This window comes from Gobius niger, assembly GCF_951799975.1.
Source record: "Gobius niger genome assembly, chromosome: 2".
In the NCBI taxonomy this organism is placed as follows: Eukaryota; Metazoa; Chordata; class Actinopteri; order Gobiiformes; family Gobiidae; genus Gobius; species Gobius niger.
The window spans coordinates 19,338,421-19,365,385 of record NC_136853.1 but is presented as its reverse complement, the minus strand read 5'-3'; the positions used below and the strand labels follow the sequence as shown (position 1 = coordinate 19,365,385).

General features: G+C 40.1%; 1 protein-coding gene across 1 annotated transcript; it reads left to right on the top strand.

Moving 5' to 3' along the window:
• The first annotated feature begins 161 nt into the window (after positions 1-161).
• ass1 (argininosuccinate synthase 1) lies at positions 162-25,205 on the top strand. The gene is made up of 15 exons (XM_079551599.1): positions 162-291; positions 1,996-2,112; positions 4,084-4,152; positions 6,187-6,375; positions 7,221-7,277; positions 7,370-7,444; positions 8,140-8,210; positions 8,305-8,335; positions 11,857-11,947; positions 14,355-14,439; positions 15,868-15,932; positions 20,419-20,550; positions 21,716-21,872; positions 23,992-24,057; positions 24,970-25,205. Exons 2-15 carry the CDS (start codon positions 2,011-2,013, stop codon positions 25,016-25,018), a joined length of 1,239 nt encoding a protein of 412 aa, XP_079407725.1. The 5' UTR covers positions 162-291; positions 1,996-2,010; the 3' UTR covers positions 25,019-25,205.
• Positions 25,206-26,965: the final 1,760 nt, after the last annotated feature.

Here is a 26,965-nt window from a genome sequence, read left to right as displayed (position 1 = left end):
TATATATATTTTTTTTTTTCTTTATTTTTTTCAGATTTTTTTTGTTTGATGTATTTTTTCTTAGGTTTGTATGTTGCTGAGCTTAAAACAAGTATCGCCAATTTCAAAGGCTAATAAATATATTTTTAGAAACATTGTAACCACGAGCGGGTTAAAAAGGCGTGGACAATGACGCAACATTGAGAGACCCATTTATAAGCGCGTCTCGCGGTCCACGTGTTGACGCTTCTCATCTGTCGAGCCTTCGGAAACGACGAGATCCGCGGAACGGTTAACCTCTAGCTTCTTCACGTAAGTAATAGCGTCGTTTTAGCTTTAGTATGTATTCTTACCTATCAAATGTGTTATTACATGTGCTCAATGAGTCATCGTCGCCTTTTCATTCTCGTATGTCTATGGTTGTTCATTCAGATGAGCTAACTCTTCACCCTATAGGTTTTAATGTTGATAAGGTTGTAATTCAACATTTTACGAGAGCAGATTCTTATCAAATCAAATTGAATGAATGGACAAATCAAACAACTTAAATTGAGCCACAAATCGAGAGACAAATCAAAGATTAACACAAGAACATTGCAGACGTAGCCACTCAGTTTTCTTCTGCTATGTTATGACATCACACGCACAAACTCTATATTTGCTTTAATTCTCCGCACTTACTTAAACTCTTTAGCCATTCATTGGAAAAACGCACATCATGATCACGCCCACCAACCAGAAAGAAATGAGGATGTGATGAAACCACAGTGAAGATTACAGCAGATGACTCGCTGCATGTGCTACTGGTCTGAAACTTTATCATAAGCTGTGTATTTCTTTAGGTAGCCCATTACTTAAAGGTGCGTTATGGACAGTGTTGGGGGTAACGTATTACAATAGTAACGAGTTACAAAAGTATATTACTTTTTTCAGTAACTAAAAAATATAGCATTTTATGCAGCGCCAAATCAAGTTGGAGGTTGGTGTATAAGATCTGCAGTCTGTAGTTAATGTCTGAAAACACAAGAGAATGGGGGAAAGTGAAGGGAAGTGAAAATTTGTGAAAAATTTATTTAAGTGAAAATTTATATTTTGCCTAAAGTAACTCGAAGTAGTAACTCAGCTACATTTTTGAAACGGTGTAATGCAAACATAATTACCTTCTTAAAGCTGTAATCACTAATAATAACATTGTTTTAAGTATCTTGCCCAACACTGATTATAGAACTTTTTACGTGGGAAAAAATAAATGAATAATATTTAACCTTTTAGTGACCCAGCACTATTTTCCATTAGCCTCTTTGATGGTTTGGTTTTCTGGATGGAATGCATGGGTAACCTTGGCAATGACTCCATCAGCAATGAAAACTTACCTATTGATCTTGGAAGTGGTCAAATATGCAATAATATATATTTTTTTGCCATAATGCACCTTTACTGGGCTACTATTTTGCAATTATTTACGTACTTAACATTGAATAACAGTGTTCTACCATTCAGTCAATCAAACTTTTTTTGTGTCATTTTATATTATGTGCTTTACAGATTTTAACACACACACACACACACACACACACACACACACACACACACACACACACACACACACACACGTAATCTTGTACTTCTATCTTAGTGAGGATACTCGTAGACAAAATGTATTACCAAGACCCTAACCTTAATCCTGACCCTAACCCTAATCTAAACCCAATTCTAACCCTAACTCTAAAACCACACCTTGACCCTCAAACCCTAAAAACTCAAACTGGTCCTCACAATGTCGTAAGTACAGGAACACACACACATAAACAAACACGTTGTCACATTCATACTCTCCCCACTTTCCTCCCCGGAGGCACAAGACATACACACACACACTCAATAAAATGATGTAAAGTCCGAGCACAGATGTTTGTATGATGAGAGTACAACTAGTAGAAGTAGAAGTGACAATAATGTTTCAACCCAAAGTGGATAATTTTCAATCACCCTGTCTTTGATGTTAACCATTTACAGTGAACAGCGCTCAAAATGTCCAAAGGTACAGTCGTTTTGGCCTACAGCGGTGGACTGGACACATCCTGTATTCTGGTGTGGCTGAAAGAACAGGGATACGACGTCATTGCATATTTGGTAAGATTAAAATACAATCAACACCAAACACATCCTCCTGTTTTAAAGGGACTAGTATTCATTTCATGCACAACTTTTGCCTCACAGCTGTCCAACTGGTTGCGCACCTGTTTTAGACTATGGCTAAAACACCACTCAAAAAGCTGCAGCGCTGGGTAACCCCTCTATTTAGGTCTCATAATGCCAACAAATCTGCCTGGATTTTCTTTTGCCCCGAAGCGTTTTAGAACTGCATGGCCAGCAGATTGTGACGGTGTCTACCCTTCTCTCTGACTTTTTGAAAGTAGTCGTGTGGGACAGAGGGAGATGGTTCACTCGTCCCACCATTCTCAAATTTGGCTCCCAGAAACAAGTTAGGAATTTACAGATGCTGACGTAAGAACAGTGATTTTGTAATTGCCTCATTTTTGTTTTTAATTGTTGATGGAGACAACAATTCCATAAAGAAATCTATTCTATGAAGGTAATTACTCAGTCATCACAATGTTGGTGATGACTTTGAAGAGATTGTGGAAGATGTTTGGAAGTCCTTGAGATTTTCCTGCGTGCAAGGGGATCCCAGCTACCAAAACGCTTGAGAAGTCCCTACTGATTGGTGAGGACAATGTGTGCTCATTACATGTGCGATAAGTACACGATGGCCCCATACTTTATTGCCGTCTTTGGTAAATGCCAAAACTAATAAACTGTGTGATTCTGGTTAATGATCAGCGTTCAACCAGCAACACAACAGTTTGCCTTCATAGAGTAGCAAAAAAGGACTGAGCAGAGGCACCAGCCAGTGTTTTTTCATGGCAAAGTTCATGGCAAATTAATTAAACAAGTTTTTCTTTTAGTTAAGATCGAATCCAATGAATTCACAATATATGGTAACACTGCGGCACACGGTGGAGCTTGCATATTCTTTGATTTGTTTTATTTGAGTGTTTAAAGGAATAGGCCACCGTTTTTACATACTGAGATATGTTCTTACCTTAGCTTTGACAAGATCTTTGGGACCTGTCTGGTCTTCACCCGTGCCTTCAATCGCGTAAACACAGCACAGACGGCGTTAGCATTTAGCCTCTCCCCCTCTCCTCTATAGCTCCAAAACAGGTCAAGATAGAAGCTACGAAGCTCTTACACGTTTTCCCTATTTAAATATGGTCGAAATCCGCGCAGTAATCTTCACTTTACTGTGCGGATGCCAAACTACTTCTGGTATTATTACGCCTTACAATATAGTCCCCCTTTTATCCGCTTAGAAAATCCACATTGTTTAATTTTGTGTAATTATACTTTGTAGTGGAGCACTTCACGTAACCATATTTAAATATGGAAAACGTGGAAGAGCTTCGTAGCTTCTATCTTGACCTGTTTTGGAGCTGTAGAGGAGAGGGGGAGAGCCTAATGCTAACGCCGTCTGTGCTGTGTTTACGTGGCACGGGTGAAGACCAGACAGGTCCTAAAGAACTCGTCAAAGCTAAGGTAAGAACATATCTCAGTATGTAAAAACAGTGGCCTATTCCTTTAAAGAGACTAGATGCAAGTTGGTAGTTTTATACTCACTACTGCCACTTCAGGTCTTATGCGTAGCTGCACTTCGGACCCGAATTAACAACTTTTTGAGTGACAGTGCAGGATTTTAGAGGCAGTTGTGGTGAACAGGTCTGGGCTCATTCTACACACTAGGACATGGCTGGAACATGTAGGGGGAGGAAAAGACTTAGTTTTAACATTTTTCAACTCCGTATAGTCCCTTTGTTTGCCATGTTGGTTAGATGGGCCCACAACAGGTTAAGTCACTGATGTTGGGTTAGGGTTGGAAAACAAATTGCAATAAAACCTTAACTACTATTAATAAATTACACATAAAACACATGCAAAGAATCAATATTGTGTTGCACTCAAACCTCTGATGCAAAAAGACAAGAGTTAACATGAAAGAGCATTGTCAAATACATGTGTGCATGTTGTTTTTTGCTTTTGCAGGCTGATATTGGGCAAGATGAAGACTTTGAGGTCGCTCGGGAAAAGGCCCAGAAACTAGGTGCAAAAAAGGTCAGTCCCAGATATACAGTGAGAACTGTATGTTTACATACACTTCATATAAAGACACATTTGAATATTTTTCTCACTGTCAGACATGAAACCACAATTAACATTTTTTTTTTTTTTGTCAATTAGAATTTTCAAAATGATTTCCATTTGTTAAATTCCAGAACAATGAGAGATCGATTTTCTACACATTTTTAAATTACTTTTTACAAAACCAAAAGTTTACATACATTTAATTAATATTTAGTAGAATTGCCTTTAACCTAACTTTTTGGATGCCCTTCCACAAGCTTCTCACAATAGTTAGCAGGAGTTTTGGTCCATTTCTCCAAACAGAACTGGTGCAACTGAGCCAGATTTCTTGGCCACCTTGTGTGCTTATGCCTTTTCAGCTCTGCCCATACATTTTCAACTGGATTGAGATCAGAACTTTGTGATGACCACTTCAAAACATTGACGTTATTATCCTTAAGCGACTTTGTAACCAGTTTGGCCGTTTGCTTTGGGTCATTGTCCATTTGGAAGACCCATCTGCGCCCAACCTTTAACTTCCTGCCTGATGTCTTGAGATGTTGCTCCTAAATTTCCACATAGTCTTCTCTCTTCATGATGTCATCTATTTTGATAAATGCACCAGTCCCTCCTGCAGCAAAACAACCCCACAGCATGATGCTGCCACTCCAGTGTTCTCAGGCTTGCAAGATATCCCCCTTTTTCCTCCAAACGTGACGATGGTCATTATGGCCAAAACAAAACAAAAAAATTCAGTCTCCTCTCAGCCCATGTCGGCGCAGGACTTGTTTCACTCTGGATGATGACAAACTCTTACCAGTTTCACCCAGCACCTTCACCAGGTCTTTTGCATTTGTTCATGGGTTGATATTCACATTTCAGACACAGCACGTTCATCTCTGGGACACAGAACCCGCCTTCTTTCTGATCTATATGATGACTGGTCATTTCCATCATTGTTTGAACCAATGAACCTGGCACCTTCAAGTGTCTTGAAAGTGCTCTCAAGGACCCAAGACTTGTGCTTCCAACGACATGACATCATCATCTGGACTTTCCCAAATTGTTAAAAGGTATAGTAATCAGATCACGTGATGATTCACTTAATCTCCTCATACAGTCAGAGACTGAAACTCGCAAAACCTGTAGTGAGCACAATAATGAAGTACACCACTGAGGCTGTGGAGGAGCTGCGCTCATGTTTGGAGTCAACAGACTGAGAGGCACTAAAGGCCGGTACTAACAACCTGGATGAATATACAGACACTGTGGCCTCATACATTCAGTTCAATGAGGCACGCATCATTCCAACACGCACCAGGGTCTGTTACAATAATAACAAGCCTTGGTTACACCTGAACTCCGACAGCTTCGTGAGGAAAAGTACAGGTTTAGCAAGGAAGTGGGGAATGCTAAATCTATGTACTCAAAAAGTTTGGCGTGGTCTCCGATAGATCACCAACTTCTTCAAACCCAAGGCAGCCCGGGCTCGGAACGATAATATTCATATGCATGCCCCATAGCTTTATAGTTTATAGTTTATAATTTTATAGCTTATTTTTATCTTAACTCTGTGTTATATGTTTTTATGTTTTATCTTGCACATCTCACCGAGAAAATGTCCTAGTTTGTGAACCTGTTCTCAAACCATGGCAATAAAAACGATTCTGATTCTGATTCTGATCTTAGTGTATCTGCTGACTTTGTAAAAAGTAATTTAAAAAAAGTGTAGAAAATTCTATCTCTCATCTATCTCTCTTCTGGAATTTGACAAATAGAAATCTATTCTTCTATTTTTTTTTTAATTTTTAAAATTCTAGTTGACCTAAGAAAAATAAAAGTTAATCCTGGCTTCAAGTCAAACAGTGAGAAAAAAATGTAAATGTGTCTTTTTATGAAGTGTATGTAAACATATGGTTCTCACTGTATAGAATACTTTTTTTTAGAATATATTCGAAAATGCAACTATTCACCTCCTTCAGTTATCAAATTGTAGATGTCATATGTACTGAATGTCTGTTGCAGGTTTACATTGAAGATCTTCGTAAAGAGTTTGTGCAAGACTTTATCTGGCCTTCAGTTCAGGCCAATGCTATTTATGAGGACCGTTATCTGTTGGGCACTTCAATAGCTCGGCCATGCATTGCTCGACAGCAAGTGGAGATCGCTCGCAAAGAGGGCGCGCAGTATGTCTCCCATGGAGCCACGGGAAAGGTAAAAAACATTTGTTGAAAACAGAAATTGGCAGTAAACACAAATTGTTGCATTTTGTCTGCTTGTTTTGTATTTTTAGTAGGGCCGTCAATTGATAAAAGAAAATGTAATCGTGCTTAATTGCACTTGAAATTAGATTAGATTAATTGCGGTTAATTTTTATCTAATATTATATTCATTTTTAATGCTTGTCCAACACAAAACACTTTATTGATTGCACATTTCATTAACCAAATATTCACAGTTTCATAATTTTGGGAAAAGCCCAACAACTTATAACCGGGATCTCTTCAGCTCTTTCTTGGTCGCTCACCCAAGACTTGATAAGTCACATTTTCAATTTTTTTTTTTTGATGCTGAACATTTTGGACAGAATCTACAAACCTTTAGATTCATAATGTGGAGTAAGAGGACAAAATTAAAATATATTTTGTTGAAATAGGATAATTAGACAAGCCTTTTTGATTCATATTGTAGCTCTTTGTCGCTTTAGTCTTACAAATGTACCTCATCGTGTGAAAAGATTGGAGACTCCTGGCTTACAATGTGTAGTTAATCCAAGTGCTTTGCCTTTCAGGTCATGTGTGTGCTCAGATACAGAAGTGTGTTTGGTCAAACCATATGATGCGATGGTGTCTTAACTACATTAATCGCGATTAATTTTGACATCCTTAATTTTTAGCTATTGCCCATAGGTCTCAATCCCACCCAGAGGACAGTGTAATGCTTTTGTTTTATGCTTTTTTACAGACTTGGCCTGTTTAAGTTGCAACCATTGCATGCCACTAGATGGAGGCAGTAAACAATCCAGAACTGCATCAGTAATGTTTCTTTTTGTGTTTTAGGGAAATGACCAAATTCGGTTTGAACTCTCTTGTTATGCTCTCTACCCTCAAGTCAAGGTTAGTATTTTTTTTCACTGTCAAACACAACATGATGTCCAAGCTATTCAAGAAACCAGGAGACATTTTTTTGAGTTATTCCTTGTGTTTAGGTTATTGCTCCTTGGAGGATTCCAGAGTTTTACAACCGCTTCAAAGGACGAACGGACCTAATGGAATATGCAAAGGTACTTTTTTAATGTAGGCTTGAATAGGCAGTGTGGTTGGAAAACTTATTATAAACTGAGAAAACAACAGATGTCTTTTGGGGATTTTATTAAAAGCTTATAACAGAGAATAAACAAGATCTTTGCAAAGAGGAGGTGAATGACACAAGTCCGTGCATCACAGAATTGTGTGGTCCCCCCTGTCCAGGGTGTCTGGGTTTTATACAGATATTCACTGTGGAGGGTCATTGGAGGAAAAATACTGATGTACAAGAAATAATTTGTGTGACCAGTAAAAAAAAAAAAAATCTAGTAAAGGTTAGGGAACTATCTTCAGGAGACAGATAGTGTGCACAATGGATGAACAGTTTGTTCTACTTGGTTGATCATGAAAAAATAGATACTAGTACTAATACACACAGGAGGGCTGTCATGGGTCACAGTTGTTTTCCAGTCACAGCAGCAACCCTCAAGGAAGACGAGAGAAACAGGCTTCTGAAAGTGTATATAGGTGTTGTTGAAGCTTTGTCCCACTAGAGGGTGATCTTGTTCTTCCAGAAAATGAGAGCAAGCAATAAGTAGAAGAGCAAGTTCACACATGACTTCCAATGTTTGTTTGTTTTTTACTTTTTCTTTAAAACATGTTTTTTCTACGCTCTTTATGTGTTTTCATCCAAAGATATCAGAAACATTGAATCTGTGTTTGGCATTTACAGAAGAATGACATTCCTGTTCCAGTCACTCCCAAAGCTCCATGGAGTATGGATGCCAACCTCATGCACATCAGGTAGGGAGCTTTGTATCTCTAGTTATATATTATGCAAAAGTAATTAGTGTGCATATAAATATTTTTCCTGTTTTTTTTCTCTTCTTCTTTTTAGCTATGAGTCTGGAATTCTTGAAAACCCTAAGGTAATATCATAATTATAAGATCTTGTTCGCCTAAAGCTTATATAATGTCATAATACTCTCCAGTGCTTTGCCAATTTGTTGTCATTGCAATAGGTTGGCAATTACACTGTTGCTGCAACTTGAAAATAATGCCCGACGGTGCTGCGCCGGACCCAGCTCTCCCACAGTCCGATGTGTGAGACAGTTCTAAGCACTGCAAGGGTCAAGGGTCATAGTTGTACATACAGGTTGCCCCTAGTGACCCCCAAAGCTCCCATCTCTTGGTGGCTCTGTCTGTGTCTGTTCCCCTGCACCCTGGGTCCTGTTGGGCCCTGGGAAGAGCCCGGGACACACAGACACTGACTTGTCGTCAGCAACGCTTCGGCTAATTCCTGATTTCATGGGAGCAAGGGAGGGGGGAGGGTTAGGGCGATGTGCCCAGCTGGGGCCTCCTTGGTTCCAGCCACTACTTCTCGGGACCTTATTGTTCAACTGATTGCGCCGCCGCGGGCTGCGACGTGGGAGGGGAACCATTTCATGGTGACACTGTGACACCAAAATGTCACCAGTAACAGTAAAGTACAAAGGGCGTGCAGCAGACAGATGAGCCGTAGTGTTAGTGGTGTCAGAGTGAGGCGACTGCTGGAGCGGGGCTGTAGGGGAATGGCAACTGTGACTCACTGAGTCCATCATACTCTTCAGGCACTTTCCCACCCCTCTACCTGCGTTTTAGTGATAGGCCTCTATGTTGTGTTTTATTGTGCACTTTTTCTTTTGATTTTTACCCCACAAAAAAAAAAAAAAAAGGGATTTGAATGCTTAGTGCGAGGCACACATTTAAAACTAAAGTTGTTCAAAACGACTATCTAATGGATGCTGTAAATGTAATAAAAACAGGAAGTACTTGTGCACATGATGGTTGGTAACTCTTGACAAGCTGATTGTTTCCCCTGAATGCCTTAAGTAAAATGACAGATTCAGAGGGTCATCTGAAAGAGGTCATCTTGTTCTGTGTATCAGCCGTCTTTTCTCCTCCTGTTACAGCCCTCGAGGCTCACTGTGCACCTCAGCTATTCAAGCCTCCCGTCTTCCCCCACCTGTAGTACAATAGTCTCTCTTTGCTCTCGCCGTCACATGAGGAAATGTCCAAATGGTCGCTCATATGTTCTTTTACTGATAAGAGTTACCAGAGTTCAGGTTACTCTATGATTATTACACTGTATCCTTCCTGATAACCCCTAACCCCGTTTCTTCTGCATCGCTAAACCCTGAGGACTTGATTTACTTACCTCTATTGAGGTCATTGACTGAAGAGCAATGCCGTGCTTTGGATACGCATTGGGTAAGACAGAAAGTACCTCAAGCAATGATAATAATGCATTTACATGGATGCAAATCTCAAAGTGCTACAGCATGGATAAAAGCATTAAAACAATTAAAGGCAGCAACAACTGAAAAAAGTTGGCAGCAATTAAAGCTGTCATTCACAGGCTTTCCTAAACAAAAAAAGGTATTCTATACGGATAGCAGCTATCCAGAGAATATTAATTTATCTAAAATGAGTAAGGAAATGTTCAATGTGCTCGGTCAGTTGGGCATTAGTTTGAAAACATTTATCAAATCTCTGCAACGCTCCCTGAGGCAGCCAGACACTTACCCCGACTCATTAAAGCTTAACCTAAGTCTTAATTATGGTTTGTCAGGGGGCTTCCTTGCGCCTACGCTGGTCTTTGATGACGGGGTTGATGGACCGCATTTGGTGTTGACCTGGACTAAAAGAGCGTGACGCAGACAGAGCCCCTGCTCACCTAGAGGAAATAAAAACTTGTTTTCTAAGTGAAGCGCTCAGTGGACAGACGTCTGCCTGTAGGGGATGGAAGTGGCTTGTAGGTGTGTGCATGCCACTGTGAATGTGTGCTCTGGAGCAAAGAGGTCAGAGACTGCCATGTCCCCTCTCTACCCCCAGCACTGATTTGTTTGACCTTTTTAGTTCTTTGTGTCCCTGCAATAATGTGACAATTGTTTTATGATTCCATTAAGTATGTTTTTCTTGTTCTTGTATTGCATTTTAAATTAATGATTTTGTATGACTTCCAACCCGCTTCTCTAAACCTGTTTACCAAACACACATTTCTGAACTTTTTCATTCAACCGTTCCCTGCTGCCACCTCTCTGCTTCTTTGGACTTCCTGGCTTCAATTGAAAACCAATGAGGCAGCTAACATGAGGAAAGATAGAAATTTATTGACTTTAGGTTCATACGTTAGAATTTGCATTTGCTGTATGGTTTATGTTTAGCACAACAATATGAAAGGAGAAAAGGCGAAAAACCTGCTCTGTGCTACATGATGGTGCGCTTCACGCCCCATTTCCCACCAATACCCCCTGCCCACCTTTTCCTCTCTTTCAGGGCCACGGCTTTGGGACAGGTCCACCTGCAGGGGGTTAGAATTGAAATGCATTGATCTTTCACACAAGGAACAAGCCTATTGCTGCATGCTTCCTTTTTGACAGCCTGGGCGTTTGATTCCTCATCAGATTCCAGTCATGTTGCTGTTGCGGGTGTGAGAAATTTCCCTATAACAGAGCACATTTTGTCGGTATTGCGTTTCTGAGTCAAAATCATAATTCTGAGTCCAGCAACGCCTGTGCAAATATACTTTTACATTACCTTGCATTATTTAAAATTCCCCCTTTCTCAACGTTTGCATCAAAGCGCTTTCAGAGTAGTGATTTTACCCCCTCTTCTGTTTGCTCTCATTTGGCATCTTTCAGGGTACTGAGGCAGAAAATAAAGGAGCCGGACAGATGCCTTCCAAGTCAATTTTGGTGTTTAGTTAAAAGGAAAGAAAGTGATTGCTCGTTTTCTCCTCGGTGACAGCCGGCGAGCGGATACCGATTAGTTATTGTATGATTTAGTGTCTGGTAAAGCTTTCCATTTAAATGCACCCAGTAGTTATTTTGCATAGTCCCCCTGCAATTTGTCTCAGCTCAGAAGACATTGGCCATCGCCTTGTCCTAATGCTGTGTAATTGTTGGCACATCGCTGGAGACATCAGAGCGGCACACTTCTGTAGGCCGCTGCCGTGTCTTACTGAAATTGCTCCCAGCTCCTTCCGACTGGAATGAAGCAGCAGATATAAAGAAAACATGGCTTTTTCACTTTCATTTATTTATGTATTTATTTTATGCACATTCTTTGAAAGGAGGGTGGGAAAATTAAGGGGTTGAGAATTTATATATATTTTTAAATGTATATTATAAAGTAGAATCACAGCCCTTTCTGTGGAGAATATGAAATCAGTGGAGCTCTTCATTTCTTGATGGCATTTTACGTTTTTTCCACATCGTTTCATCTTTCTTATCTCCACCATGTCTCAGGTCGGCCTTTATCATCTCTCACAATAGTCTTCCGCTCAGTGCGGCTGCCGTTTATGAAGTGTCAAAAGGTCTCTGTTATTCACCAAATGGGGATAGAGTGAGTGCAATGGAGAAAGTGAAGTGTATTTCTGTTATTGTTATTTTTTTGTTGTTTGTTCCAGACCCATGCTCCAGAGGACCTGTACCTGATGACCAAGAGTCCAAAGGACTCCCCCGACACCGCTGATGAACTCGAACTTGAATTCCAAAATGGTCAGTGTTTGTCTAGGTCACCTGTTGAGTCTGCTCATTCAGGATGGTCTGATTTAATGAGGCAAATAATCTCTGTTTTCATCTGCCATTTAGAATAACTGTATCAACAGGGGCATTTCTGTGTGAAGTTTACAAGTTCCCCCAGCCTCCGAGTGCTCTGATTTCACTTATTAACCTAAAAAAACATACCTTCGTAGTTAAAAAAAAACCTAGCTCAAGTTCTGGAGATTGGTTGACCGCTGCTTATATAGAGTTGGAATTGATCTGGCAGGGACTCTGGCTACAGCTAAAAACTAGCTCGACTGCCCTCTGTCACTATTCTTGACCACCCAGACTCATCCACAAACCTTCACAACTCATCATGGTCTAAAGCCGCCGTGTATAACCCTGGGGCACACACGGGCCGGAAGCTTTAAGTCTAATACCCTGAGCCCTGAGGGCCTGAGAAACATTCATTATATATGATGCCATGAGGTTTGGCCTCTGTAGTAGAAAGTGTCTCATGTTTGCATAAAGAGTAAATGGCAAGAAACATCCCAGCCTGGGGCACTTGGCCCAGATGTCCCCTCATTCCTGGTCTCTTGTAAAGGCTGAAGACCCCTCACTTCAGTGACAGAGAGACACTAGGTCCTCTGATGGCTCAAGCCCAGCAGACATTTTATGGCCTTTAAAGATTATTTTAAGGCCAGTCCAGCAGGGTTACATTTATTTCCATTATACAATAGCTGAAGTGATTTTACTAAACGTTTCCAAACCAGGGGTTCGGTGCCAGATCAGCAGGAGACGAAATCTGCTTTTGTACAATGTCCAGCTAGTTTCGCGGGCTCTTTGCTTGTCTTGCTCTATTTTCACACATATTCTCAGTGCCTTTATTGAGCACCCTACGACAAAAGCTGTTTTAGTTGTCCACACAAAGGCTGGAGCCTGCTCCTCCCTCTGAGCACAAGATCAGCACAAGAATGTTTCATTTCATTACCCCTCCCACCTTTTCATCCCTGCCATTCTCACCAAAGTTTTCTCACTGATTAAAAAAAGAATATTTAACAACAGGAACCTTTTCCCCGTCAAACACTCTGTTCCCTGGTCCTCTCACTAGGAAAATCATCCCTCCCTCCTTTCATGCCAAAGGACTGCAGAGGAACAGGAGACCGAGAGGAAAAATGTAAAGCAGTAATTTTTCCTACAACTGTGTCTGCGCTGCCATTGTTTGCACTGTTGGGCTCCAAATAACTGAAGAAAGGGATTGCCAGGAGAAAAAGGCCCTTTAGTGAATGATCAGAACCTGCAAAGTGGAGAGAGGAAGAATAAAAAAACCAAATAGCCCTGGCACTTCACTCCCACGTTCAGACACTCACTTAATTTGTTTGAACTTTTAATCTAATTATTAGTAATCTGGGAGGGGTGGAGTTTTCAATAATACCGTTCCATACTGCCCATTTTTTACTCCCACGGGAGCCGGCAAGTTTCCCGTGTTATCAGAATGGGATGTCAACAATGCCCCTGTCGAAGAACATTTGTCAAGTCCCTCATGTGTCATTCCGATGCAGGCCTCTTCAAACCCCTGCTCTGTTTGTGTGTTTGAGTCATTTTGTTTAGTTAAAGCACAACATTTTCAAATTAAACACAGGAGCTTTAAATATTAGGCACATTTTTTAGGCTTTCAATTCTTTGCGGCCTGCACCTTTGGCCTGTGAACAAACAAAGTCGAGGACAGTGATCGATGCACACTTGGTTTAGTCGGCCACAGGGAGGAAGTGCATTTCGTGAACATGGCAGTTTTGTCTTAGCAGGTGATGAATCTGCCCGTGCTTTTGTCTCCTGCACATGTGCTAGTACACACAAACAAGCAGCGGCGCAAAAAAACTGGCAGCGCAAAAGAGGGTTCGGGCTAACAAAGCTCTGTGTGTAATTGCATTAGGTAAAGGCCTGCCCACGATTTCACAGTTTTCAAATGAGCCCAGGCCTTTGAATTTATTAGCTGTTCACACCACCGCCTTTTGTGGTGCCTTTCACTTTTAGATGAGCGCTATTGAGGTCAGTGACTGAGCTAACGAGCGGTTGTCAGCAGATTTCGTTTAGTTTACCTCTTTTTTTGTCCACATTCTCTTGTTGATGAATTATGGAAATCTACTTTGTTAAATGTTAAATGTCTAAATGAAAGCAAATAGTTTAATTGTAGAAAAAAGAAGCATGCAAACCCCCCACACCAAAATAAAATAAAGTAATAATAATTGGTAGCGCTTCTATCTTGTTATTCCATCTTATACTGAACAATAAAGCATCATTTTTGTATGTACATCTCACATTTTGAATTAACAATTGTCAAATAATTGCACTTTATTCATTTTTTTTAAGTTGTATGTGTGAAGTTGGGTTATTTGGGATTAATATTATTTATGTTGTCTAGGAGTGCCTATCAAGGTGACAAACATAAAAGACAAGACTTCCAAGAGTTCACCTTTGGAGATCTACATGTACCTCAATGAAATTGGGTAAGTCTGTACTCATGTCACAAATGTGTTAAAAAATCCTTATATCTAGATATGCCCAATATGCCAGCACATTATTCCCTGAAGTCTTTAATCGGACGGAGATTTATAGAAAATGTTCCAACACTATTTGGCCATTTTTAGATGTGCGAAAGTTCCATTTGAGTTTTGATAAAGGCCTTTTGTAGTATTTGTTTGAGGCATGTTTTGACACAATTTGCTTAAACAAACATTGATGTGATGCAACGTACCGTAGCTGAAATGGTTCAGTAAAGAAAGCATTGAAATATTCTATACATATTATATATTGTGCAGCCCCACTTATGACTGAAGTCCTGTTTAAAGGTGCATTATACAACTTTCCATGCAGATATTTTATTTTATCTAAGTGCGTATAGTCAGTGGGTGGTTAGCATAGCACAATATTTGATTTATTTCAAGGATAGACCTGTTGAGATGAACCATCTCTTTTTCAAGGGCATATAACATACATACACAACATAACAATCACACAGTCTCATGTCTTGCTCAATACAAAGAGAAAATAAAATAAAAAGAGAGGAAAAAAATAAATTGAAAATAATAATAAATATATAATATATAATATATATATATATATATATATATATATATATATATATATATATATATGTATATGTATATATAGTAAAGTGAAGTAAGTAAGTAAGTAAATGAAAATCCATTAATAGAAAGCTGTGATGAAGGCTGTGTTTTACTTTAAGCATATTCAATGTAAAAGCATAGTTAACATTTTATTGTATTTGCTAATATTGTATATTTTTCTGCATGTGGCTCTCAATGAAAAAAGTTTGGACACCCCAGGCATAGCGCCTATTATGCTCCAGGATCAATCGTTTTTAGGGTTTCTGGATGGAATGTATGCGTAACCATGGAGACAGTATCATGCGCAGATAAAATCGACCAGAAACCCTAAAAACATTCGATCCTGGAGCATAAAGGAGGCCCCTGTGATGGAAAATAAAGGCAGTATGCAAAACACAAGGCCAAATATGCACTAATATCACCATAACCGAGCACATTTTATTCAGTTTAGCGTCACCTAAATGTAAAAGCTTCTTGAAATAAAGCATCACAGACAAAAAAAACAATGATGAAACGCAATATAAAAAAGTGGCAAAAGAGCGACAAAAACACGACTTAAGAGTGGTGAAAAAACAACACAAAAGAGTGACTAAAAAGTGACAAAAATGTGATAAAAACACAAAACTGTTGCGATCAGTTATGCAGGTCTTCAAATAAAAGCGTTACACAAACCGGAGAAAAGGCCCTGGGGGATGAGAGGTTAATAAAAAGTTACATAATGCACCTTTAAGTTTACCACCTAAGGATTTATGTTTGTCCATCGCTGCTGGATACAATCTTAACGGTTCTCTGGCTGTTATCTTTCAGGAGTAAGCATGGCGTGGGGAGGATTGACATTGTGGAGAACCGTTTCATTGGAATGAAGTCCAGAGGTGAGTTTTACCTGAAAGCATATTCATCAAGATTTGTATTCTTCGGCGGTGCCTTTTCATTCTGACAGGAAGCTTCATTGCCACAGAGAAATAACTACTCAGTAAAGACAGGCGATAATATTTTCCCATTCTGAAATATGTCTCAAATCCTTTTAGAACCAAAAGCTTTCATGTAATTTGCAGGTGTTTGACATGAGTGCTTTAAGTGTCATTTTTTCCCCCCCCATTCCATGCGGTGAAAGTGGATCGAGCACAAAACACTTCCACCTCAAAGGAAAGATGATTTTTTTCCCCCTCCTGGTTCACCTGAAGTCAGAAAACAAAATTATTTGCATCCACTTCAGGATGAAAACACACTCAATGCTGGTCATGTTTATGTTTTCTTTAAGAATATTGTTTTAAATACAGTACTATCAAAACTATACATTTTTGAAAACTTTATTAAATAAGCAATCAGGAAAACAGTGTTTCCATTTGCTCGATGTGTGATTATAACATTTATATGGGGAGTAAAAAACGTAAAATTTGGCAGGAAATTCCATTTGGTCGTTCCAATCAAAAAAGTCAATGACACCGTTGTCATATGTTTCATGAGTTACCATAGCGATGACCAGAACTCCCCATTTACTCTAATGGAAAAATTGCATAATTGCACAATTTATACTCTCCACAAAAATCCCACAACAATGGAAATCTAAATATAGTGAACCGGATTATGTGTTTAGTTTTACGGAAGAGAAAGAAAACATGACATTGTGATTTTTATTTTTAAAAAGTACCAAAAATTCAACACTACTTTCAATTAAATTAACAAAAGTGGTCAACTTGGGGGTTTTTTTTCATCAAATTTTGTGAAGCAAGACTTGAAATTACAAAAAAATCAGGATTAAAGCGAGGCTACAATGTAACTATATTCAACCCGGACTATCATTTAACTCATGAACATTCTTATGTGGCTTATGTTGGCACAAAGCCTGTACATCTCTCTCAGAAGAAAGACCTTAGTGACATCAAGATATTGGGATAGTTTAGTTTATTTGTTATTTGTATTTAAACAAGGACAATGTGCAAAAAACATTACTTAAAGATGCTTTGCGCCAGATTTAGCCTGAGCATTTTTCCATCTACAGTCCCTGAGCAGGGGAATTACAATGCAATAAATGTACAAAATAAAATGTATTTAACCACTCAAATACAGCCATCAGTCCATATGTAATCACGATATGGATTATTATATTAAGCCGTTATTGTTGTGCGTCTGAGCGTAATAAAGTTGAACATGAATGTGGTTTACTCTGTCACCCGTCATTAGGAATTGTCTTTGTAGTCAAAACCAAAAGCGTCAGTATTCATGTATTTTTGTCCAGGTACACTTTGATACTTTTTAGAATACTCAAGGCAGCTTCCTCCTTCTTCCCTGGCACACAATGGACACACGCCTCCTCACAACTCGATGTGTTTTGATTGAGAAATTGACCGGCCGACTGACAGCGGATATAGCTCATCTTGGCAGGTAGAAATTGGAAAATAGGAAGCCCACTTTTCTCTCCGCTCTCCCAACAAAAGATCAAAGCTTTCTCCTCCACCGCGGCTGTAAAAAAAAAAAAAAAAAAAAGAGGTGGCGCGCGAGGTGTCCAAGCGCTCCCGTAACTACCTTTCACTGTACACACACGGGCCTCCTCTGGATTGGCAGTGTCGTTGCACAATAGACAGGCAGTCGGACTGAATGGGGAGTTGTCACACGCGCTCGCCTTGGGTCATATTTGTTTGTGCTGGGTCGTTGGAGGCGGCAGACGATTGTAATGGTCTGTCCAGGATGTTGTCACTGCGCGGATAAAAAAAAAAAAACACTGTGTGCAAATAGAACGTTTCCACAGTCTGTCTCGTCTAATAGCACTAGTAATAACAACAACGATAATGTTTCCTCTTGTTGATTTCAGATCAGTATAAGAATTACTTTATCTCTGAGTTGCTACAAACAATAAATAACCTAACTTCCCAATAATAATATACCAACTATACATGCCTTTCAGTCATGTGACTTTTGTTGTTATGGTGGCCATTTTGAATACTGCAGTAGAATTATGCAGTACTACTACATGTAACAATATCTCTACTCAGGATATATGAAGTGCAACAGATTGACAGTGGCCTTTTTATGTACTCGTAATCGTTGCTAAAGAAGATAACAGTAAAAACATGGCCCCAGAGACAAACCAGTGAGTCAGTGTTTAAACTGCTCAAGACGTTAGCATGCTACCAGTTAGCATCTAGCTTCAACAGCTCAGCTCTGACCTTTCCAAGGGAAAGCCCTGAACCACAAACATCTAGCCTTGGATACAACATGTGAGCGAGGTCAGAGCGGAGCTGTTGCTGTAGTATTTCCTCAGTCTTCATAGATGTGAGCCACACATGTGTTTATTGTGTTGAAGCCATTGACAGTTGTTTGACTCAACCGTCAGTGGTTGACAGTTGCTAACCAGTAGCATGCTAACATCTTGAACAGCTTAAACACTGACTCAGACTGAGACTCTGTTGACATGACAAACTGTAAAAATCACAGAGAAAGGTTTTCTGTTTCCTCTTTGATGTGTTAATTTAGTCAGAGGAGTGAAGCAGATCTTTAGTAAATCCTGCTGTAGCTCCACAGACAGAGCTGTGATATATTCTGGTTATATCACATAATCGTGCATCTCTGGGACCGTGTTTTAACTGTTCTCTTCTGGAGCAATGATTATGAGTCAACAAAAATCCCTCTGTCAGTTGTCTTTAATTTTCATCCTGAGTAGAGATATTGTTGCTACATGTTGTAGTACTGCATAATGCTACTTCGGTTTTCAAAATGGCCGCTGGAACTATGCGTGATGTCATTGGAAACGCATGTATATAATATCAAAAACTACTATAAAATCAGCCATTTTTAGTGAAACTGAAACTCGAATGATGTAAACATGAAACATTAATTCAAAATAAGGAAATTATAAGGACACGCAAATAAAAAAGATGAGTTGAATTGAATGTTGAATTAAAACCTGCAGAAGACATTTACCTTCACAAGCAAAGTTAGTGCTGAATAAAATATAACGGAATGATAAAATATAGTAAAACCCTCAGAATGGCACTGGTTTGCGGAATCATTTTCTATGATGAAAGAAGAGTCCCTTGAGTCAATATTTGGTAATAATCATAAGTATATACTGTATTCTCAATTGTATATGATAGAAGCAGCCTGTACGCTATACAATAAAGGTGGTTCAAGCCTTTTGAAGCTATTCCTCCTCTATATTATTTTATCACTGTATGGCAAAAGTTTACATTAATTGGTCACATTTTGGCCACAGGAGATTAAGTCGGTACCTAAATCTGTTAAACACCATACCTGTCCTTCAAAAGACTGAGACATCCACATTTATTGCTGCGTTATCTGTAAGCTTTACAAACTGCTACTATTAGAGCTTACACAGATTGCGTTTCATTGTTTGCTTCTGTCACTTAAGCCGTCTCTGTTTTGAGCTCTTAAGCCAAGTTGGAGGGCAGTTTTAACATATTTATCTGACTGAGCCAGCGGAAATGCCCTGACATGCCTTCGTTTGGCTTGGAATTACCTGAAAGTCCTCACGCGCTCCTATACACCTTTGAGGCAATTAGCTACACTGCTAAGCTCAGTTTTTGTCCAGCAGCAGAAAGCGAGTGGTTGTTTAGTGTCAAGACCACGAGCTGCACATTTAGGGTTTTACTGGTTTGTGCTTCACTGATCATCAGATTGAGCCGCATTCATCTGTTAAATTTCGAGAAATGGTTGTGTGGTGCAAGGGACTGTGTTGTCTGGAGAAATGGCGGTCTAGAGGGACACTTTTGGAGGAAACCTTTAAATCAGAAAGTGCAGTTGTCGTCTGATTTGACACCAGATGGAAGGAAGTCCGGGCTGTTACAGAATCAACACAGACTTTCAGCTGTCGTAAAACATGAAATGGAGGCCTTTTGCGAATTTCCTATTTATTTTTTTTGTTCGACGTGGCAGGTAGCGATCTTTCTTTCCTATTGTCTTAGTTGGCGTTTGAGTGACTGCTTCATTTTATCCTCTCATCTATCTCATCTTGTCTCTCCCCCCCTCCCGGAGTATGAGTCCAGAGGGGGTAAATTACAGGGTAGACCGAGCCCTGGTCCAGACTGCAAGCTGGCAGGGGCCTGCTACCCTGTCATTTATCCGGGACACGCGCCTCCATGTTTTTGAGCTCTGAAGACCTGTCCATCAATAAGCTGTCAGGACCATGACTAATAGAGCTGTAGTTGTTCAAATGAAAAGAGCTATTTCCTTACCTTTCATCAGGGTCTTATGCTGCCGCAAATTGCCTGGATCATTCTGAGAGTGAATTATCATTGACAAACACATAATATGTCCAATACTGGCGTTGCAGTGGTCTCGTTCGCTCAAAAGAAGTGCCAAATAAACCTGAATAAAACTGCTGTTTGTGACTCATTTTAGGAATATATGAAACGCCAGGCGGAACCATTCTGCTGAGCGCTCACCTCGACATCGAGACCTTCACCATGGACAAAGAGGTTCGCAGAATCAAACAGGGACTTGGCGTCAAGTTCGCTGAGCTTGTCTACAATGGTAAGTTATTTGAGCAGCTGTTTCTTTGTGTGAAATCTATGTTAAAACAAAAAACAGATAGGATTAAAATGAAAGTATTTATTTCTTTACAAGAGGAAGTTGCTGCTTTGTTTTGACTGCAGGTTTAAACTTCTCAAACATGTTTATTTATCAGGCTTTTTGCAACAGTTTAGAGGCAATAAATTACCAGAAATGTTACGCAGTGTGCCTTTTAAAGTGTAAAAAACCATTGCACTTAAAAGACATGGTTATTTTCTCATGCCAGGACCTACTACATTTTTGCTTCATGTTTGTGTGTGTAAGCTCAGGTGTCTTAATCCTCCCTTCTGCTCGATGTCCAGACTCGGCACCTTTATCCACATAATAGGATCAGTGCAATTAGAGCCCCAGCACTAGGCCACTTCAGTCATACCCTCTGGAGACTCAACGCGTGCATGCATTATGGCACTACCTCCAGGACGGGGGGCACAGATTAAACTCTGCAGCCGCCGCACGCTTTATCTTCTGTTAACTACTCACCTGTCTTGCAACTGCTTTGCATCAATACTGTGGTTAATTAGAAGCATTAACATTGTTCCTTTATCGATGTCATTATTAAAACATGGAGAAAAGGCCGCACCAGCTGCACCAATTAGCCATTCTATGTGAAGTAACCGATCTCTTTCAGCAGGTAGAAATAACTTCTTCAAAAATAAATGACACACAGCAAATGATATTAAAAGCACAGTCTGTGTTTGCTTTTCATTGCCAACACCACGTGCCAGTTCAGTACCGACGGAAATGGGATAGGATTGTGTCTTTGAACATGACCAGACAATGAGGTGGAGGTCGGCTGCTGATGAGATGAGGACCCCTGCTGAGTGGGGCGTTCCTGACCTCTGAACAGATACTGTCCTGGGCCCATCTGTCCAGGAGACTGACAGCCCATTTCAGGGAAATGAGGGCGCAGAGATGAGGAAGCTTGGAAGGAGGCAGAAAAAGAGCTCTTGTTGAAAGAGGATGGGCGTGTTTGTGGGAGAGTTAATCAAATATTTAAATGCTAAAGCAATTAACTGTTTAATTTCATTCAGGATGTCTTAATAAGTGTGCACATTAGTAGATAAATCTTGTTTTTTCTGCTTGTTTAACACACACCAGGCATCACTCTCATTGTTGTCTCTTGTAGGTTTCTGGTATAGTCCAGAATGTGACTTTGTGCGCCACTGCATCGCCAAGTCTCAAGAGAATGTTGAGGGCAAAGTACAGCTATCTGTCTTCAAGGGACAAGTCTACATCCTTGGGCGTGAGTCACCCAAGTCCCTCTACAATGAAGAGCTGGTCAGGTACGTACAGGCTCAAACTGAACGGGTAATGTATGTGTTCAGCTGTCTTGGCCTGTTGCCCAACGTCTTCAACCAAAAACACACTTAAGTGACTTTCCTTCACAAAGACATCTGAGAAGTGTCAAGCCCCGTTCCTGGAGGGCAGCCCCTCTTGTGCCCCCTCCTAACTGCGGTAACAGTGGGTTTGTTCAGAAGGCTGACCCCCTGTGCCCTCTGGGCGGGCTGAACACTGACCAAAGCAAAGCCCTCCATATGCCTCTCCAGATCCACTTGTGTCCCTCTTCTCTCTCATACCCTGAAGTCACAGAGCTAATGGCGTTTTCAGCCAGAGGAGAGAGCTGATTTCACTGGGCTTTTAACAGCAAGTACAAGGCAGTCATGCCTGTTAGGCAGGTCAGGAAGAGTTAGGCCATAGCAGACTGCTCACTCAGCCCTTTTCAACTAAAGAGTGAAAGAATCTGCATTTGAGATTTGTCCAATATTGCATCAGTTTTATAAATTGATTACCTACTTAGTATAATTAATCATTGATTGGCGGCATGCATACTGACAGAAGTTGTGTATTTTAATTACAAACACCTCAGGGCATTGGCAGATGAACATGAGGATTATAATGGAGCTCATTTTCAAAATCCATATCCTTTCCTACCAGCTGAATTCTCACGATATTTGTGAATTCACAAACACGAGAGTCCCTCTTGTGCTGCTCCCGCCGATCGGTTTGAAAACCGAACCACCAGTAGATTGGGCCAAACAGGCCAATATCATGGCAGGGCTGCCGTTAGAAGGCAATTGTTAATTTATCATGTTAATTTGTATCAATAAAAATGTCTCCTGTTGTTCAAATAAGATCAGACTTTATGAATCATCTTTATTGATGATTCATTGATATTGACTGTCTCTTTTCTGTGCTGTAGCTGCATGTACTCTCTTCAGTACTGTATGTAACTGTGTTTGTCTAAATCAGCAAGTAATGGACTTGCGGTTTGTTCTTATGAGACCAGGCTGTGATCTGATTTATTTACTTTGAATTAATGTTTAGAATTTAGGCTCTGCGTATTTATTATGATTCTTTGTGTCATTAAATAGTGACACCTGTTGCACCCTTTCCATTACAGTAGTACAGTAGAATACAGGGTGGTTATTTTTTTATTTTCTTTCATGGCAACCAGTGATAAATACGCAGAGTATATTTGGTCACAGGAGCCCCTCTGACATCCTGTTGTCTCTCCGCAGGCTCCGGTAAACAGCATCATTAACGCAGCTGTATAACAGAAGCGTTTTTTGCGCTCGCATGAGACAGAAATGTCACCCTGCTCGCTGTCCGCTCTCTCCTCTCAATTAGACCGCAGGGATCTTAAGGGGATACGCTGAATATCACATGCTTACACACACACACACACACACACACACACACAAAAAGTGGCATATTCTTTGAAGCCACTCACTCATAATGGTGTTCAGGTGCCGAGTGGGGAGCCGCGAGAGCCATAGCCGTTGAGAGTTGATGATTTAGTTGTCGGTCTTTTCTTTTTACCGTGTTTATCCTATCATTTGTTGGCAATTTCCTCCTTTTGCTAAGTGCTTGTGAAGAATAAGCGCAGGCTGTACATTGAAGTTGGGGGTGTTGAGCACAGGAGAAGGCTCAGTCAGGGAGTGTATTAAGCACTGCAGGTAGAAACTGCTGTAATTATATAGCACACGTAGGCACTCTTTGTCAAGGACCTGCACACTATACAAAAAAGTGGCCCACTTAAGCTGCCTGAGCAACAAGGATATGACAGATTTTGTTGAAAAGACGGGAAAAAAAAGGTTCGAAAAATGATCTTTCAAAATCTCCAGGGTTTTGGTTCAACACACGGTTGATATGATGGGTGTTTTAAAATGGCTTATGTGCATCCATTGTTGTCTTGTCTGTACAATTGTGTGTTCATTCTTTTGCATTGATTCGGTTATTCATTGAAAAGAAAATAGGACCAAGGAAATTATTTCAAAAGAGCAGATTATTGGCGATACCATTATACCAGGTCGTCTCATTAGAACTGACACCAAGCATTTCTTATTCATTTTACTTGGTATTTGTCATAAAACATGTTTTTTTTTTTTATTACTTCCACAGCATGGATGTTCAAGGAGACTACGATCCATGCGATGCTTCGGGGTTCATCAGGATCAGCGCTGTCAGGTCTGTATTTCGATATACAAATCCAGCTTTTCCAAAAAATAAAGTTCATTGATTTTAACAAACAGTACAGGAAGGAGGATGATCGCCTAACGCTTCATTTTAATAAGAGGACTCTTTTTTTATATAGCTTAGAGCGCTTAAACCAACCCTATGGTCAGGAGATACCACAAAGCTGATGAGGCTCCATTGTGCCTTTAAACTCTCTCCAATCTTCCGCCTGACGCACAAACAAGGCGAACAGGGTCCCGCTTAAGTCGGCATTAGAAGGAATCGGGGGGGGGGAATGGGTCTTAAACAGGAGGAGGGTTGCGAATTGAGGCTGAGCGTGCACAATCCTAGATATTTCTTTGCACGTTTCAAAAATGACTATATAAAAAATAATATTTAAAGTGCCCTGATCTTCATCGCCAGCCAACTCTTAAACGTTGATCAGAATGTGCACGGCTCCAACACAAAGGGTGAGCATTTTAAGATCACTGTGGTTCTGAATAGTGTGTGTTCTGCTCCAGTCCCTCAGAACGGCCTCGGCCTCAGACGCACACAAGCTCAGACGCAAACTGACTGACTTCAGCTTTGTGATTTTAGAAGGGTTTTTATGATTAGCAGCTGTTATGATCCAGGCACAGGTTTATTTACTCAGACAATGGTGTTTTCTCAATCTAAAAACAAAAGTCATTGAAAGATCCAACCAAAAAATCTATCATTATTATGTTTGACTGTGGAAGATGAACTGACAAAGACATAAATATGATATGAGTGAATCCTGTTTGTAGGAAACGTTGAGACATTTCTTAAGTGGTGAAAATGTTTGAAACTTCGGTCTCGCATCCCAGTGTTGCCACGTCACTCAGTGATAAAAGCCAACGTTTCCATTTGAATGCGTTACTCATGTGTTACTTTTCTGGTTTACAGGCTGAGGGAGCACAACCGTCTGCAGGGGCTTGCAGGGGCTTCTCAGTAAAAGTGTCCTTTGTCTTCTTTTCCCAACGCTATATTGTCCAACTGGGGAACGAGCAAATTGTACTGTCTTGATTGTATCCCAAAGTGTCATAAAATGTTCGATAAATTATTCTCCTCTTAAACTGTGGTTGTAACGAAATTGTTAAAAAATAATGGAATAATGTGGAGGGTTGGGGGCTCCTGTTAATTTGATTATGATGGTTCTTGGATGTGCAAAGCTTTCTGTACTTTGCCTTGTTGGAGTTAATTTACAATAAAAAATATCAATTGTGTGATATGTTTGTTAAGGCTCTCAGTCGTCTTTTTAGATTTTCAAATATTGTTGATTACGTTTAGGACCTTCCACCTCCGCTATATCTGCTTCTCCCTCTTGTAAATAACGACACAAGCTCGACTGATCAGGTATACGGCGGGGAAAGAAGGTTTGGGTACTACCGGTATGAAAAGATTAAAAGAAATGAAAGCAGGTACCGAAAAAATTTATATCTTTAAACATCAAGTTTTGATGCCTTTTGGGTCCAGGGACAGCATTAAAGGAAGTGTTTCATCAGCTCAAATAAATTATACAAATTTAAAAGAAAGTATTTTATGGAATATATTCACATTGTTGTTCAGATTTATGGTTCTAAATGACAAATATTTTAGCATAAGTATTAGACAAAGCATGGTTAACAGCATCGAAAGCCCCAGTCAGTACATGGCACAGATGCATCCCAGAAAATGTGACATGTAAAAGTACATTTTCTCTAAACATTTCAATTCAAAAAGTAAAATGCCAGTGTTGGTACTGTAAATCCACATAGAGTAAAACATTCAAAGCGGTGTTTTCTCATAATCATGAAATTGATAAATTATTCCCCAAAATCAGCATTCACCAAAGGACAATCAAAGGCAGTCATAGAAACAGTCATTGAGGACATCTGTGTTATTTCTTCACTTATTTTGGACTTGTTTGGTCTTAGTTCCTGTCTCAGTGTGGTGTGTCCTGCAGGATTAGTCTGGATCTGTACCTTTATCTAATTTACACATTCCCTGAGATGTACCTGTAGCATTTGTTTTGGGCTGGGGCAAAACGGTGAGTCATTGAGTTCATCGTACACAGGGGACAAGTTGTGCCCGATTTTGTGAGATCTCATTTTAAATCTGTTGTCAAGAAACATTATTAATCATCTACTGTGTCAGATCTTACTGATATTTAGGTGAAAGTTTCATTGGAACATTGCCCATATGCCTTGATAATAAAAAGGTTGAACAGGAGGCTGAACACAGGCAAAAGTGAAGGTGGTGACTTGTTGATGATCACTGAAGCGCAAGTAACCAGGCCATTTTTGAGCTCAAATGGCACAAGTCAGATGGAAGGAAACCCAATTGGTCACGTATGTATATTTGCCTGCTCCACATGCGGTCTTTATAGGCTCAAAGAATGGAAGAAAGGTCGGAGCGTTTAGCAACAAAATCGTGTCACCCAGTAAAGCAATTCTTTTAACCCATGAAAATGAATTTTAGATGAGATGTCAACTAATATTGAATCAAGGTCTGTGCCTCTTTTGATGATCTAACACTGCCTTTATTATTCAGTAAAGAACTGCTCACAGACCCGAATCCCAGGAGGACAACTGAGCTGGATTACAAGGTCACAAAATACCAAATCTGAGCTCTGCATTGCTACATTTTTTAACTTTTTTTTTATTGTATAATAAGATCTCAAATATTACCCTATTACACACAGCAGCTGCAGACCCCCCCCCCCCCCTTCCTCTCCAAGGTGTCACTATAAGCCTGCTTTTGGTTGAAGTCCGCACGTGGACCCCCTGCCAGGTCTAATGGGTTAGGAGCGCTCCTCGGACCCTTTCAGTCCCGCAAGAGCCCCTCTGACCTCCGCTCAATTACACGACAGGCGTCTCAGTCTTTGCCCGGTCAATTACCAGTCCGCCTGTGCACTTATACT